The sequence below is a fragment of the Peromyscus californicus genome, unplaced genomic scaffold (genome assembly GCF_007827085.1).
Source record: "Peromyscus californicus insignis strain IS unplaced genomic scaffold, ASM782708v3 Scaffold_13__1_contigs__length_99412109, whole genome shotgun sequence".
NCBI lineage: Eukaryota > Metazoa > Chordata > Mammalia > Rodentia > Cricetidae > Peromyscus > Peromyscus californicus.
In genome coordinates this window covers 7727138-7743950 of record NW_026294424.1, presented here as the reverse complement: position 1 = coordinate 7743950, position 16813 = coordinate 7727138, and the positions used below count along the sequence as shown (strand labels likewise).

Here is a 16813-nt window from a genome sequence, read left to right as displayed (position 1 = left end):
AATACAGAACAAAAGTAACAATTCTAATAATGGCATATACTTTATATTATTTTAAAAAATTACCACTTCCGTGATTTTGGTTAAAGTAATTATATTCTCATTAATGTCATTGTAATCTTTTCTTGAATATAGAAAGTTTCCTTTCTTGCTTGCTAAAAATAGACCCTGATATATCTCTCTCTATATATCACAACAATTAAAGAAAAAGAAACCATGAATTTGAAAGGGGGAATGGTGGTACTTGGGAGGGAGAAAAGGGAAGGGAGAAATGATGTAACTATATATAATCTCAAAAAAAAAAAAAAAACCTTTAAAGGCCCGGAAACAAACCATCATAAATGATAGTTCAATGCACTGTCAAGCTCTTGCGATGGCACTATGGTAGGAGTGACTAGACTGTAGTCCACATAACTTGACTGGGGGCTGTGTAAGATTACTTGGCTATGCATAGGAAGCCCTGACACTTTGCGGTCCGTCCTGAATTCACATCTGAAAGATTTTGAATCAGGAAACATGACTTCCTTTCAATTTCTGCCTGCTTTGGACAAGTTGTTTTCCAGCAGCTGCAAGCTTAATTACTGCATTGGTGAGCTCGATTGGCAGGTAAAGAGGATGCTCCTGAAGTTTGCGAGGATTGGAGGCTAAGCCACGAAGAGCTTCACAGAAATGAACAGATTTTTATCATTAAGCAGAAGGACCTAATGTTGGGAAGTCTACATTTTTAGGGGTTGAAGGACTTCCAGGGACACTTTGAGACTCTGGGAAGCCTCCACTCTCCTTCAGTCAGCCTTTCCATCTTGGGCTACTTCAAAGAGTCGTTAAGAAGCTGGGAGAACATTTTTCATCTTTGAATATAGCAGGGGAGACTGAAGAGAAGAGTAGCAGGAAGGGGGAGAGGAAGGCCCGGCGGGGAGAACCCCCTTATGTGAAAAATAGGGCAGTGAGAAGAGTCCTCCGGAGCTGGCTTGGTTTTCCTCCTTTCCTGTGACTCTCCCCGGGGTTTTGTCTTTGCTTGCAGGGACCTTATCTACTGGTTTAGTTTGTTTGTAAGATATAAAATGTCCTCTAATCTTGGGGCTAGAGAGAGGGCTCAGTGGTTAAGAGCACTGGCTACTCTTGCAGAGGACCTGGGTTTGGTTCCCAGTATCTACATAGTGTCTTACAAATGTTTGTAACTCCATTTCCAGGGGATCTGTTGCACTCATCTGACTTCCATGGGCACCAGACACACACGGTGCACAGACTTACATACAGGCAAAACATTCATACACATAAAATAAACAAATCTAAAACACCCTTCAAACCCATTATATCAGAGAACAGTTACACTCCTCTGTTTGATAAACACAGTAGTGACAATGACCTCATGGGTGTCAAAGAAACTGGAGCACAGGAAAAGGAAATGAGAAATAAGCGTATAGCAGTACCAGGATTCAACTTTAAATCATTACACTCAGCCTAGCTCTCTTTGGTTTGTCTTTTTAGGCCCTTGTCCTTGAAATTAGCTTTGTGGTGAGAGAGATTGACTCTAGGGCCTGGTGCATGCCAAGTGCACACTCTACATCCCCAAACCCCATGAAGTGAGTTTTCAAGGCCATGCAGCCGTTTGCGCTTTTGTATTTAGAGACAATTTACCAACATCTCTCTTATAGGTTAGTTATAGGTTATAGCAGTAGTGGGGATGAAGTGTAGTATGATGTTCACAGATGTCCCTCACAGTCAGATTACTTGTGTTCAAACCCTAACCGTCACACCTCAGGTACATCATAAGGTTGAGGTGAATCTGGTATTAGATTTACACAGAAAATGCTCACATAGTTTAATGCACACTGAAAGATTCAATGCATACTGCGAATTCACGGGTACAGGAAAATTCCTTCAAATGTTTTAAATACCGGTTGAGGATCCAGTCAAGGATTCCCTTCCTCACTCCAGATCAAAAGCAAATTGTTATTCTTGATAAAAAGAGATGAAAGTGACGCATCAACTCATTTGCTCTTTTCACGTGCATTGTGGGGACCGTGGGACTGATGGAGTGGATATCAACTTCCTACTGGTTGAGTTGTCTACCCAGGGCCACTTTATTAGCAGCTAGCTATCCATTTATTACTCTCTGTATCATGTCAACAGTGGTATACAAATGAGAGTGCAGCGTTTATTCCTATCACTACCTTTTTTTTTTTTTTTTTTTTTAGGTCCAAGAGGCACAATCACAGTTCTTCAAATTTAGCCTTGGGCTTTTCTAGTGAAGGTAAAAATTGAAACACCATCACTGCATTGAAGAGGAGGAAGATATCAGTTTCTCAGAGAGTAATGAGAAGTCTTTCCTCACTTTGGACTGTGATGTAATGCCTTCCTTGAGATTTTGTGATGTAGTGGGTAGCACAACCTAGTGAGTCATAGTATAGTTTTGGTGTTGGCTGGGTCTGGGTTTGACTTTTTAGTTAAGTTCAGCTTATTCTGGGTTTTACTTTTTTCATTTGTAAAACGGAGATAGCCTCTACTCATTAAAGTTGTGACATCCAACTAGAGAGAATATAAATACCTCTTATTCCTTAGTTAATTAGGAGATTTGTCTGGCTGTTGTGCTGCACAATTCTAGGTGCTGGAGACCTACTGACAAATAAGACAGCATCCTTCTCCCCCTAATTGTTTTTAAATTACAGTGGGACAGAGTGGCCATGATGTTGAATACAAAGAGACAAATAATTGCAGAGTGCTGTGGAAAAAAAAAAACCAATGTAACAAACAGGGATAAATTTCATTTACTTGTTTTCTGGAAAAGTCAAGGATTCATCTGAAGGAATGAGAGAAGGTGGTTCTATTAGGACCTAAGGTAGTGCTTCTCAACTCCTAACGCTGCCAACCAAAAAATTATTTTCCTTACTATTTCATAACTGTAATTTTGCTACTGTTCTGAATCATAATGTGAATATCTAGTGTGCAGAATATCTGATATGTGGCCCTTGTGAAAGGGTCGTTGGAGGCCCAAGGAGTCACAACTCACAGGTGGTGAACCGCTGACCTAAGTTATTACAGTGTTGGACTATGGGATTCTTCTGCAGGCCAGTTTGAGCAGGTTTTTTTTTTTTTTTTTTTTTTTGCTTCGCTTGAGCACTGAGATTTTTTTTTTAATTAGGAGCTGAGGTTGAGGCAGTTTGAATTTGTATGCTGAGCATAACCTGCAGCACACTATAGCTCCACGCACTGTATTGTTAGTTTTATATTGACTATACCTGCGAGGGAAATATCTCTACTGTTCTAATAGAAAGTGGAGTAAGCCAAGGTACTGTCTTGGGCTACTAAGCTAGCAAAAGAAGCCTCCTGAAAATCTTTCTAGTCCTTGTTTTTCTTTTCCTTAGTTTGTGACGGTTCATCTATTCATTTCCCAGTTTTCTATTCTTTTTTCGCCCGGCTCCTCCGGACGCTTCTGGGAAGTCACTTTCCGCCAACTTGCAGCTCCGCCCACATACTGGGGCGTGACCAGCTCTGCAGGCCCCGCCCCCGTCCATCCCGTGACAGCCAGCCCACTTCGGCCCACCCCCGACCGCCGACAGCGCGCCGAAGCGTGCGCGCGCGCCCCCGCTAGAAGCTCCGATCGGTCTCGGGAGCGCGCTCTGTGTGGCCGCTGCCGCCATGTTGTTGTGGTTGTGAGAAGGCGGCGGCGGCGGCGGCGGCGGCGGCGGCGGGAGCGGCGGCAGCGGAGTAGCCGGCGGAGACGCTCCAGCGGCCCAGGCGCTGCCCCACGCCGGCCCTGGCTGGCAGCCTCGTGGGGTGGCGGAGGAGGCCGTGCGGTGGCGGGCCTCGCCATGTCCTGCCACCTGGTAAGAAGCCCACTCCCCGACTCCGGTGGCGAGGAGGTGCTGGAGGAGGGGCGGGCCTCGGCCGGGCGCGGCGGCTGTCACAGACTGAGAAGGCGGCGGCGGGCGGGGGCCTGGGGTGGCCGCGGCCGCCCGGGGCAAGCTCGCGGAGTGGAGCGCCGAGGCCCGGCCGGGCGACGCGGGGGAGGCGGGGTCGCCTAGCTAGGCGGCCATCCTGAACCTGGCGGCCGGTAGCACTCAGAATGTGGGGCGCTACCCCTGGAGCGCCCTGGAAAATGCTTCCGGGCCCCTGGGAGGTGCATGTGTGGCCTGAGGCCCTGGCCGAGTCTCTGGGAGAGGCCGGAGGTCGTGCTGTTGGAACCCCCTGGCGAGCCGTGCGGGCCTCAGCTTGACTGCAGCAGGGCATCCTCTTGACCTGGTAGTACTTGAAGGGGCATGAAGGTTCAGGGGTGGTTGAAAGAGCTCTAGGAACTCTGGTCAAATAAATGGCTCTGCAAAAGATTAGTGTTGTTTCTTGGGTTGAAATTGTGCTGGATACATTGCATTTGAGGACCCAAGATGATATTGTTGGTTGGGGGTCAGAAAACTTATTTCAAAATTATGGAGTAGAGTTTGCGCAGTCTAGTAGGCACTCTGGAGTCTGTTCATCTCTCTTGTGAGTTTTATACGCGGGCTTCGGTTAGGTCTTGATGTTCAGTAGTCTTCAGACTGAGGTTTACATTCTTCTTGCTATCTTGACATCCACTTGGTTTTTGACATTTAGTGTTTTTTTGTATTAAAAAAGTGCAAATGCTCTTGTAGTGGAGGTTCAACTTTGTTTCTCATAATGAGAACAGTGAACCGTCAGAGGTTATGATTGAATGGTCGAAGGTGCTTCTTTATCAAAATGTTTGATTTTGTTTGTGGGGACGTGAAGAAGTCCTTTCCCTTTGAGATTCTGCGATGTTTCAGTGTGGCAAAAGACACATGCTCTTGTGTTTTTACCTGGAGACCAAATGACATGAGTTGGTGGCCAAAGAAAAACTTCCTTTCAGTGACTTGAGAGAGCAGAAGAGGTTACAGAATGACATCGTTTTGGGTAAATGCTGTACAATATATTATTAGGCTAAATTTGGAAGCTTCTAGAAGGTTAGATTGATTGCCTATGAAGACATCTTTCAGCTTCACCATTTTTACGTTTAGGTAACCCTGAGCAGTTGTGAGCAGCATAGTGGATTTGTTTACAAGGCGTTAGAACACATTTTATCAAATTAGATGCTAACTGAAGGTATGTCCAGAGATAGACTGCAGAACCTAGGGGAAAGTAGAGGAAGCGAGGCATGAAGTCTGCTTCCTGCCCACAGAGGGGTCCTAAAGGTACTTTCTAATATACCAACATTGTAGTTACTCCTAAACCATCTGACTCAGGTTTCTAGTAAAGTGGAGGGTAGGAGGGTGTGTTACAGTCATTTGAGACCAGGGTTGTGAACCTGGAAGGTGTACTGTGCATTGTGAAAAGTTCTTGAAATTTGCCCCAGGCTGTGAGGTGTGGTAAAATCAGTTTAAAAATCTGCTTACAGTCCTGGTTAATACTTTCTGTGGTAAAGTGGAATTCTGAGTTGTCAAGGGATGTATTCATACTTCAGAGGGGGTGTGTTGAGGATTGTTACAATTTTGGAAGAGGTGAAAGAAGGTGTTTTACAGTTGCATAGGGTCTTATCCTGTCATATCTTAGAGAAATATTTTTAGAGAGGTACACCCAGTTGTTCAGTAAAGACCAGAAGCCTTTTTTTTCTGATACCTCCACTGCTTAGCACAGTTCTCAGCAGAATTTTCTTTCCAGATTTTTTTTTTTAGCAAGTGAATAGTATTGGTATGAGAAAAAGCAGCATTAGTTATTAAATTACTTGGTGTCTTACATTGAAGAGTGAGTTTTCATTCTTTGCAACTTTGACTTTTCCTTAAGATAGTCTGTTTTCTGTAGACTGTGAACTCTGTTTTTGAGTCTTAATGTATTTAAAACTTTAGATGTTAACACATTTTATTGAATTTATGGGTAGTATAGACTGATGGGTGCAGACAGATCATGGATCATGATTTCATTGTTTCATTAATTGCTGTTGGGACTTCTCTGGACTTGAGTTTCCTCATCTAGATAATTTAGAGCTCATACTTAGGCTAATTTTACACATTTTAAATATATATATATATTTTTTTTTTAATATAGGAAAGTGCATCTTTTATTTGAAAGAAACAACTCAGGCTAAAATTGCCAGGAGTTTGAAACTATTGTGGGCCACATAAGCAAGTGCCCCATTAGCCAGGGCTTCATAGTAAGACCCTGTCTTACTATTATTACTATTAAAAAATGAAAACATGGCCGGGCAGTGGTGGCGCACGCCTTTAATCCCAGCACTCGGGAGGCAGAGCCAGGCGGATCTCTGTGAGTTCGAGGCCAGCCTGGTCTACAAAGCGAGTCCCAGGAAAGGCGAAAAGCTACACAGAGAAACCCTGTCTCGAAAAACCAAAAAAAAAAAAAAAATGAAAACATGGCTGGGCGGTGGTGGCGGCGGCGGCGGCGGCGGCGGCGGCGGCGGCACACACACCTTTAATCCCAGCACTTGGGAGGCAGAGGCAGGCAGATCTCGGTGAGTTCGAGTCCAGCCTGGTCTACAAAGCGAGTTCAGGACAGCTAGGACTGTTTCACAGAGAAACCCTGTCTCAAAAAATTTAAAAAAAAAGAAAAAGAAAACAGAAGCAGGAGAGATGGCTTACTGGGTAAAGACACCTACTGTCAGGCCTGACAGCCTGAGTTGATTCCCTGGACCCATGTGGTGGAAGGAGAGAACTCCAAGTTGTCTTCCAACTCCCACATGGGTGCAATGGCGCACATGAATACACACACACACACACAGAAAAAAAATTAAAAAGTAAACAAAACCCTTGCCCTAAAATCCCAGAAACAATATTCTGTCTTGGGTTTTGCTTTTAAGTTATGGATTTTATATATTTCTCAGAAGTGCTCTGGAAATTGAGTGCATATTGCAGATATGGAGAAACAACATGATTATGCTGTTGTAATTCTCTTAATGTTGAAATCAAGTCAGGTTTCACAGAGGGAACTTCATAATTTGGTATGAAGACACAATACTAAGAAAGTTTTGGGAGAAGTTTGCAATCTATATGGCTGGTTGTTTCTTACAGATTATCCAGTTGTAATTTTAGATGGCAAATTTGTTTTTAAGTTTTAGAATTTATTTGTGTGTATGAATGTGGGTGCATGCATGGCATGGTGCACATGTGTAGGTCAGAGGCCAGCTTGTAGGCATTGATTCTCTCCATTCATCGTATGGGTTCTGGGGATGGAACTCAGATTGTCAGGTTTGACTGCAAGTGCCTCTATTTCCTGAGCTATCTCTCTAGACCCTCTGTGGTGAATTTCTGTGTAATTTCATAATCAGTGAAACAACGATTTAGAATTAAGTATGAGGTCACGTCCATATTGGATTGCACTAGAGTTCCTAGTAATTCAAGATAACTACTACAGTTACTAATGTGTCATTACTATTTTTAATCTTAACTTTTGATTTTGATACTGATATGCTTTCATTTTCATTTTTGTATTGTATTTGTACTTTTAAGTTCATAATTGTATCCTATACTAAAATGAAAATTGTTTCATCGTGATAGTGCATAGACCAGTAAGTAAGTCTTGAGTCTACCTAGTGCTACTCATTAGCGCTTTTTTTCTGGCAAGCCATATAACATTCCCTCATTATTAAAGGAAGAACAGTGTCCACTTATTTTACATGTTGTGAGGGAAGATCAAGTGGAATGGCGTACGTGGAAAACAACCTAAAAATGTAATGCTGTTAGAATTCTATTCCAATAGAATTTGTTTTTAAAAATAATTTATTTACTTATATTTTATGTGCATTAGTATTTTGCCTGCATGTATTTCTGTATAAGGGTATTGGATCCCTTGGAGCTGGATGGAGTTTCACAGATAGTTGTGAGTTGCCATGTGGGTTTTGGGAATTGAACCTGGGTCCTCTGGAAGAACCCCCAGTGCTCTTAACATTTGAGCCATCTCTCCAGCCCCTAGAATTCTTTTTAAAAAGGTTTTTATGAAAGAATTGGCTTGTCTAGATGGGTGGTAGTGGCACACACCTTTAATCCCAGCTCTTGAGAGGCAGATAGGGGGATCTCTGTGAGTTTGAGGAAAGCCTGGTCTACATAGCAAGTTACAGGACAGCCAGGGCTACACAGAGAACCCTTGTCTCACTCACTCACTGCCCCCGCCCCCCTCAATAAACAAGAGTAGGCTTGTGAGCAGTGGTAAACCAGATGCATGTTGTTAAATGCAGAATTTCCTAATGCCACTGATAAGGCACCAGAAGTGGAGGAACTTTTCAGCACTCGTATCTGTTAATAGTGTTGCAGGGGCTCCAGAAGAGTGGATCTCACCTTGCAGAGTGAGCCCTGCTTGGGCCTTGCTACTGGAACTGGAGTAAAGCCCGTCAATTTCAAATGCCTATAAGGATCACACAGAATAGACTTAACTATATTTGATCTGTTTTCTTATTTTGGAGCTGTGGTGGAAAATGGTTGGAGCAAAGAGCTTAGCATAGTCTGTGTAAAGTTTTAGAACTGTGTTTTCGTTCCTTTTTTTAAATTTTTTTTATGTATGTGTGTGTATACCATGTATGTGGAGGTCAGAGAGATGTCAGATCCCCTGGAGCTGGAGAGTTACAGATGATTATGAGCCTCCATGTGACTTCTGGGAACCAAACCCAGGTCCTCTGCAATTTCTCCAGCCCCAGAACTGTGTTTTCTAAATATTGAGTGGCATATTACAAGGTAATGAAATCAGTGTGGTTATTTAAAAAAGCATTAAAAAGATAAGTTAGTACATTGTTAATGGTAAAACTGTTGGTTTGAGAACTGTTTATTATTATTATTATCTAAATTCATATTTGGTGTATTGTATATCTTTAATTCCAGCACTTTAATCCAATCCCTCTGGAGGCAGAGGCATAAGGCTCTTTGAGGGCATCCTGATCTACATAATTGAGCTCCAGGCCAGCCAGGGCTGCATAGATATATGTAGGTATATATGTGTGTATGTGCATTTGAGCAGAGGCTAGACATTAACTTTGGGTGTCAGTCTTTGAGAACTGCCCATCTTGTATTTTGAGACAGTCTCTCAATGGGCCCTGGTGCTCTGTATTTGGGTTTTTCTAAGCTGGCCAGCTAGCTGACCTTCCAGTTCCAAAGATCTGCCTGTTTATGCCTCCTCACCAATGCTGGGATTATAGGCATGTACCACCAACACACACAGTTTTTGGTGGTTTCTGGGGATTGAACTTAGAGCCTTATGACTGTGTGGCAAGCACTTTACCTGTCGAGCTATCTCCTTAGCCTTGTAACTTGCTTTTTAGGTTTAAATTTTTTAAATTATGTGCAGGTGTGGGTGTAGGTGGCCACTTGAGATGCTACAGTGTGTATGCAGAGGTCAGGACAACTTGTGGAAGTCAGTTCTCTCTACCTTGTTTGTCCCAGAGATCAACTAAGGTTGTCACTCTTGGTGACAGCAAGTGTCTATCTGCTGAACCCTCTTGTTGGTCCTAATTTCTTTTTTTTTTTTTTTTTTTTTTTTTTGGTTTTTCGAGACAGGGTTTCTCTGTGTAGTTTTGCGCCTTTCCTGGAATTCGCTTTGGAGACCAGGCTGGCTTCGAACTCACAGAGATCCACCTGCCTCTGCCTCCCGAGTGCTGGGATTAAAGGCGTGCGTCACCACCGCCCGGCTCCTAATTTCTTTAAAAACGTCTGTCTTAGTGTAAAAATAATTTCATTCATGTATAACACTGTATTTTGCATGTAAATTCATTTGCTCTTTGTTCCCCCCTTCTTATGGTGGCCTTTCTCCCACCTCATCTGGTTTCATGTTTTCATGTCATTCATTCATACACACACACACACACACACACACACACACACACACACACACACACGATTCTGGATGTGGTGGTGCACATATGTAATCCCAGCACTTGGGAAGGAGGTGGATGCAAGAGGATTGGTTGCTAACCTTATCCACATAGTGAGTTTGAAGCCAGATTGGGCTACAGGAGATTCTGTCTGAAAAAGTCAACAAACAAACAAAACACATTCCCAAACCCCGCAACCAACCCAATGCCAAACCAGCCAACCATCCCAGGAGAATACATAAAAGTAGAGATGATCTTATCCAACTTGAATTATAGCTCTTTGATTATACATTATCTATTAGAATACTTACAAGAAAAGCTTTCCATGTGAAATTTATATTCCATAATGGATATTTAGTATTCTGTAGTCATAGTTTATAACAATTTTTTGTTAATTTACATTGCTGTAATTTTTTTTTTTAAAAAGTGCTGTGATGAACTTGTTTGGACATTTTTCTGCAGTTATGCTATTTTCTTTTTCTTTTTTTTTTTTTTTTGGTTTTTCGAGACAGGGTTTCTCTGTGTAGCTTTGTGCCTTTCCTGGAACTCACTTGGTAGCCCAGGCTGGCCTCGAACTCACAGAGATCCGCCTGCCTCTGCCTCCCAAGTGCTGGGATTAAAGGCGTGCGCCACCACCGCCCGGCTATTTTCTTAATCTTGTAAATTTGCTTATCAGGTCAAAGGGTTGCTTTTTTGTTGTTGCTTGTTTCCTGGCTATTGAATGAAGAGTCTTGAACAATGCTTAGAACCTCCATCCCTTGAAATGGAGGTGTCTTAAAATTTGGATATAATGAAGGTATCATATTGATAGGATGGATGTCTTAATTTTCCATCAACATGTTGGGACCTATTTTCATATATTTATACTAGCAGTTTAACCACCTATAGCTTGTAATTGTGAGATGAAAGTGGATTAGTTTCTCTGTTCTTTTTTCAGCACAAAGACTTAACCTCTATAGTTGGGTAAAAATGGGTTAAATAACAAAGCAGTACTTTAGGCCTCCAATGTTTAGGCTTTTTGGTTGCTTGTCCCATCAGTGGAAAAATTTGAGCGTTAATCTTCAATACCTTGGTGTTTAATTTATAAATTACATATTTGTTTGTGTTTTTTAAATTTAAGACAAAATGAACAAGGATCAGAGTACAAATGAAGCTTAAATCCCTTTTTCTTTCACCTAGTGGAACATCTTTGGGTTCCTCTTGAGGTATATTATGTTTTGCTTTGGCTGTCAGTGCTTAAGATTTCTAAGGTGAAATATTATTTTTTCTCCTTTCTATTTCTTTTCTTTTTTTCTCTGTTTCACCATGTGACTGGCTAGGCTGAAAGAACTGCTGTGTAGATCAGTCTGGGTTGGAACTCACAGAGATCCACTTGCCTGTGCCTCTCAGTGGGCATTTCTCCAGTTTTACAAATGGTTCTGTTTAGTTGAATTATGATAATCTTTATAAAGTGCCCTATGCAATTGAGAGTCTTGTTTTGTTTCTTTTCCTTTTTTCTTCTTCTTCTTTTTTTTTTTTTTTTCTTTTTCAAGACAGGTTTGTTTGTTTAAGTCTTAGCTGTCCTGGAACTTGCTTTGTAGACCAGGTTGGCCTTGAACTCACTGCCTGTCTCTGCCTCCCGAGTGATAGGATTAAAGGCTTGAGCCACCACATCCAGAGAGAGTCCTATTTGTAATATAAGGGCAATATATACCTAAATCATCAACTTGATACTTTTTGTGATTGTTGACTAATTGAATTAAAAAACAAAGAAATCATATGACAAGAAACAGTATAAACAGTCTACTTCTCTTAGAAGAATTGATATTGTGTAGAGTATGTGGTTTGTGGAAAGCAGTTCTACTATAACACATCCTTGTTCTTTTGAGTTCGGTTTTTGGAGACTTGAGTGAAGCAGTGCAATTGCTGTTTGCCTTCTTTACTTGCAAAGTACCACAAGTAGCCTGTTGTTTTTAACTCTCCATTTGGAAGGACCTGGTCTGTACTGTTTTAAAAACACTTTGTTGAGTTGTGATGGTGATGACTTCTCCTCTTTGTTTTTGGCCTGGGAATTGAACCCGGGGCCTTATTTATTCATCTAGGCAAGCACTCGGACCCTGAGGTATCTCCTCAGCCTGCTCATTGCTTTTTATTTTGAGACTAAGTTTCTCAGGCTGACTTGGATCTCACTCTGCAGCCTAGGCTGGCCTTGAACTTGAGATTCTCCTGCCTATTTTCCTTAAATGCTAGGATTAGAAGCACATATCTCATGCTGGGCAGTGGTGGTGCATGCCTTTAGTCCCAGCACTTGGGAGGCAGAGGTAGGTGGATCTCTGAGTTCAAGGCCAGTCTGGTCTACAGAGCGAGTTCCAGCATAGCCAGAGCAACACAGAGAAACCGTGTCTGAGGAGGGCGATGGGGAAGTACTTGACATGCCTCCCTCCCTGCCTGTCCATAACTTCTAAAATTCAGAAGTTTTTTTTTTTTTTTTAACTTTACCTATAAGTTAGAAGTCAAGAAATGTTTATTGTGTTAGAAAAAATAAAGTCTCCCCCCACCCCCTTATGCAGTTTAGGGAACTTATTTCTTGTTTTGTATGGGTCATTGTCAAAGAAAGATATTAAAATCTTAGAGATTGTGAAAAGAGATTATAATTAAGCAACTTGTGGTTTTCTTTTTGCCAGCTAAAGGAAAAAAATACTTAATGTTGAAGGTGATTCTTTGTACAAGGTGCCTTGGACACATATCAGATATCTTTTTTTTTTCCTTATTTAGTATGATTAGAAGATCCTTTCTAGGTAGATGTGGTTGTGCACATCTTTAATCCCAGCACTCAGGAAGCAGAGGCAGGCAGATCTCTGAGTTCGAGGCTAGCCTGGTCTACAGAGCAAGTTCCTGGGCAGCCAGAGCTGCACAGAGAGACCCTGTCTCGAAAACAAGACAAACAAAAAAGAAGGTTCTTTCTTAGATCCCCACAAGGATTTGAGACCATTGTTTATTGGAGCTGTTGTAACTTAGAGGGTTTGATATCAGGCGTAGAAATAGATGGAAAACTTTGCAGTAAGCACTGGCAGCTGTTTGCACCTCTACTCCCTACACTACTTGGTGCAGAATAAATGTAAGTATTCATGGGCTGTTTAAACTCTCAAGTTTATTTTGGAGACAGCATCTCATGGAGCCTAGGCTAGCCTTGAACTTGTTGTGTAGCCAAGGCTGGCCTTGAACAGCCTGATCCTGCCTCAACCTCCCAGGTATTGGGGATTATAGCCATATGTCATCATGCCTGACCAGCACATAATTACCTACTCACGTGTAAATAAATTAGATAGTTCTTTTAAAAACATTTATGATTTTATTTATTATTATGTATTTGTATATGAGTGTGAGTATGCCATGGCATACATGTGGAGGTCAGAGGACAGCTTTGGGAGTTGAACCTTGGGTTCCTGGGATCAAGCTCAGGTAATGTCAGGCTTTCGTGGGGAGCACTTTTACCTGCTGAGCCATTTTGCCAGTCCAGATTATTCTTTTTTTTTTTTTTGAGACAGGGTTTCTCTGTAGTTTTGCGCCTTTCCTGGAACTCACTTTGTAGACCAGGCTGGCCTCGAACTCACAGAGATCCTCCTGCCTCTGCCTCCCGAGTGCTGGGACAGATTATTCTTTTATGTAATGTGTAGAGAAACTTTTCAGGTATCCCTTTACCTCTCAAAGTTTTTTTTTTCTCAACACAGGGTTTCTCTGTGTAGCTTTTGAGCCTGTCCTGGAACTTGCTCTGTAGACCAGGCTGGCCTTGGACTCACAGAGATCTGCCTGCCTCTGCCTGAGTGCTGGGATTAAAGGTGTGTGCCACCACTACCTGGCTCTCATAGTATTGGCTCTCATAGTATTAGTAAGTATGTAAGTAATATGCTTTGCCCTATCTAGTATCTATTAAGCACTTAAAATTTGACTAGTTCAACCAAAGAATAAAAGGTTTATTTTATTTTTAATCACGTGTACATGTCTGTGTGTGGTTATGTACAATAAATTTAGGTGTCTGAGGTCAGAAGTATTGGATCGATCTCTCTCTCTCCTTTCTCCTCTCTCTCTTTCTTTTTTTTGAGACAGGGTTTCTCTGTGTAGCCCTGGCTGTCCTGGAACTCCCTCTGTAGACTCAGCTCTACCTGCCTCTGCCTTCTAAGTGCTGGAATTAAAAGCATGCACCACCATTGCCCAGCTTGTATTGGATCTCTTTTTTTTTTTTTTTTTTAAGATTTATTTATTTATTATGTATACAGTATTCTGTCTGCATGTATACCTGCAGGCCAGAAGAGGGTGCCAGATCTCATTACAGATGGTTGTGAGCCACCATGTGGTTGCTGGGAATTGAACTCAGGACCTCTGGAAGAACAGTCAGTGTTCTTAACCGCTGAGCCATCTCTCCAGCCCCTGTATTGGATCTCTTTAAATGACAGTTTCAGATGGTTGTGAGCCACTAGAGGTGAGTTTTGGGAATTGAGCTCTGGTCCTCAGGAAGAACAGTATGTGCTCTTAACCTGGTGATGAAGTTCCAGGGGTCGTCTCTGCCCCAAAGCTGTGTCAGGTGTCAATGGTGGAAGACAGTCCCCTACACACTGCAAAGCTTACCTCCAATCAGGGTGCTTGGATCCTCACAGCATTGATAATACCTCTGAACTGGTGTTAATTCCTTCAGAGGCACTTCGAAAACCTTTAATAGCTGGAGGATTCTACCCCCAATGAAACCCATAGTGAAGGTTCCACCGAAATCATCAACCAGGAGCATGTGGTCACACTGCCCAGTATTTACCTTTAAATACACTGATATTTTAGACTTCATTGCTTGAGAAGTAGTTTGCTTTGAAAATGATTTATGGTTTAAATCTGTGTTGTGTTCTCTTTCCCTCCCCCAAATCACTGGCGTTGAACTCAGAGGTCTGCCTGTCTCTGCTTCCTGGGTGATTTGATGAATTTGATTTTTGATAGTGTTAATAGGACTTTTTTTCTTACATCTGACTTGAATATATTTTACTTGCAAGAAGGATAATTAAAGCATATATGAAAGAACATACTTGCGTGACTGTATTACTATAAAGTTTAAAAAATAGAGGTCTGGAGCACTGGCTCCTCATTTTAGAGCACTTGTTGCTCTTGTAGAAGACCCTGATTCAGTTCCCAGCACCCATGTGGTCTTTCCTAATCATCCATAAAACTCTAGTTCCAGGTGATCTCATGCCGTCTTCTGACCTTCATGAAGCTAGGCATGCATGTGGTACACATATACACAGGTAAAACACTTACACACATAAAGTAAATTAATTAAAAACAAAAAACCAAATAACAGCAAAAAAAAATCAAACAGACACAATTGAAAGATACCAGAAGTCAGAATAATCATTATCTTTGGCTTTGAGGAGAAAAAAGAGGTGTGCTGGAAATATTCTGAGTTATGATCTGGGTTGTTGATGTTATAGTTTTGTTGAGTTTATAAGAAACATTGAGTGATACTTAGGCTGTATGCCAGTTTTTGCTTTTTGGAGACAGGGTTTCTATGTGTAGCCCTTGCTATCCTGACACTCACTCTTTAGACCAGGCTGGCCTTGAACTCAGGAATCTCCCTGTCTCTACCTCTCAAGTACTGGGATTCAAGGCATGTGATACCACACTGGGCTTTGCGCTCTCTCTCTCTTTTTGTATTTTGAGACAGAGTTTCTCTGGGTAGCTTTGGTTCCTGTCCTGGATCTTGCTCTGTAGACCTGGCTGGCCTCAAACTCACAGAGATCCGCCTGTCTTTGCGTCCCGAGTGCCTGGATTAAAGGCGCGTGCCACCACTGCCTGACTCTATTTATTTATTTATTAAGAAGTTTTATTACTCATTTTACATACCAATCACAGATTCCCCTCTTCCCTCCTCTCACCCTCTCTCTCTTTTTTAAATGTAGTATTTGTTTAAAGCCATCTTATGGTTTGAAGGATTTAGTTCTAAAGTTTAATGCAAACTTGTGAATGGCTATTGACAATATTTTAACTCTGTACTGGGACATACAGAACTACTCTCCAATTCCTCAGCATGTTTGAGTACCTTTCTTCATCTACATGCTTTCTTGAGCCCAAGACTGGCTGACTAGACTACTTTTTTCTTTCCTCATTTTCACACTACCAAAAGTTTAAATACCTGTTTTTCAGGATAAAGCTCTTCTCAAATGGTAGGGAGCACCCATCCATCCATCCTATCCATCCTATCCATCCCATCCTTCCCATCCAGCCATTCATTCAACTATTTTTGAGATAGAGTGTCTCATAATTCAGGCTTGGCCTAGAGCTCTCTCCATGTGGCAGGGAATGATCTTGAACTTATGATTTTCCTGCCTTCACCTCCCTGGGATTAGAGGCATGTGTGGGCTCAAGCAATTTTGCTTCATCCTCAGTGAGTAGCTTGGATTGCAGGGCCTTACTCAGGGCCTTATTTATGCTATGCATGCTTGCTATTTCAGGGTTACAACACTACTACTAGGCTTCATTGCCAACCAAAAGAGCACAGGTTTCCCTCCCCTTTTAAGCCAACAGCTTTGGCCATGGCAGGTAAGCAGTCTCCTACTAGGTTATATCTTCAGTCCTAAGAATCAAATTTTAGGGGATCTTAAAACTACCAGTTTCTTTTCTTGGCTATGCCTTCACATCACTATTTCTTTGGGCAAATCATATAATTTATTTGGGCCTCTGGTTTTTCTACACAGCAGGGATAAACCTTCTTTTGTAAAGTGATTAGATAAAATTACAGGATCTTGTTTGTTTGTTTTATTGAGAGTGTTTCTCTGTTGCCTTGGCTGTCCTGGTAGTGCTCTGAAGACCTGGCTGTCCTTGAACTTACAGAGATCACTTGGCTCTGCCTGCTGAGTGCTGGGATTAAAGGCGTGCGCCACCACTGACGGGTTAGGATTTTTTAATAGTATTTCTAGATAGATTTCTATTTGGGCCATTGAATGTACTTAACAGAACAGGATTGTAGTTTAGAGTAAAATGATTGTCCAAGGCCTCACAGCTAAT

General features: G+C 41.9%; 1 protein-coding gene across 5 annotated transcripts in view; it reads left to right on the top strand.

The window, feature by feature from the left end:
* The first annotated feature begins 3547 nt into the window (after positions 1–3547).
* Mtmr3 (myotubularin related protein 3) overlaps positions 3548–16813 on the top strand; it is a 125326-nt gene continuing 112060 nt past the window's right edge. For 3 of the 5 annotated variants that reach the window (XM_052736364.1, XM_052736363.1, XM_052736360.1), the window contains exon 1: positions 3548–3824. In XM_052736364.1, the coding sequence (XP_052592324.1) occupies positions 3810–3824 (15 nt within the window). In that variant the 5' untranslated portion in view covers positions 3548–3809. The remainder of the gene's footprint in view (positions 3825–16813) is intronic. The other 2 variants (XM_052736361.1, XM_052736362.1) reach the window with 1 other exon arrangement.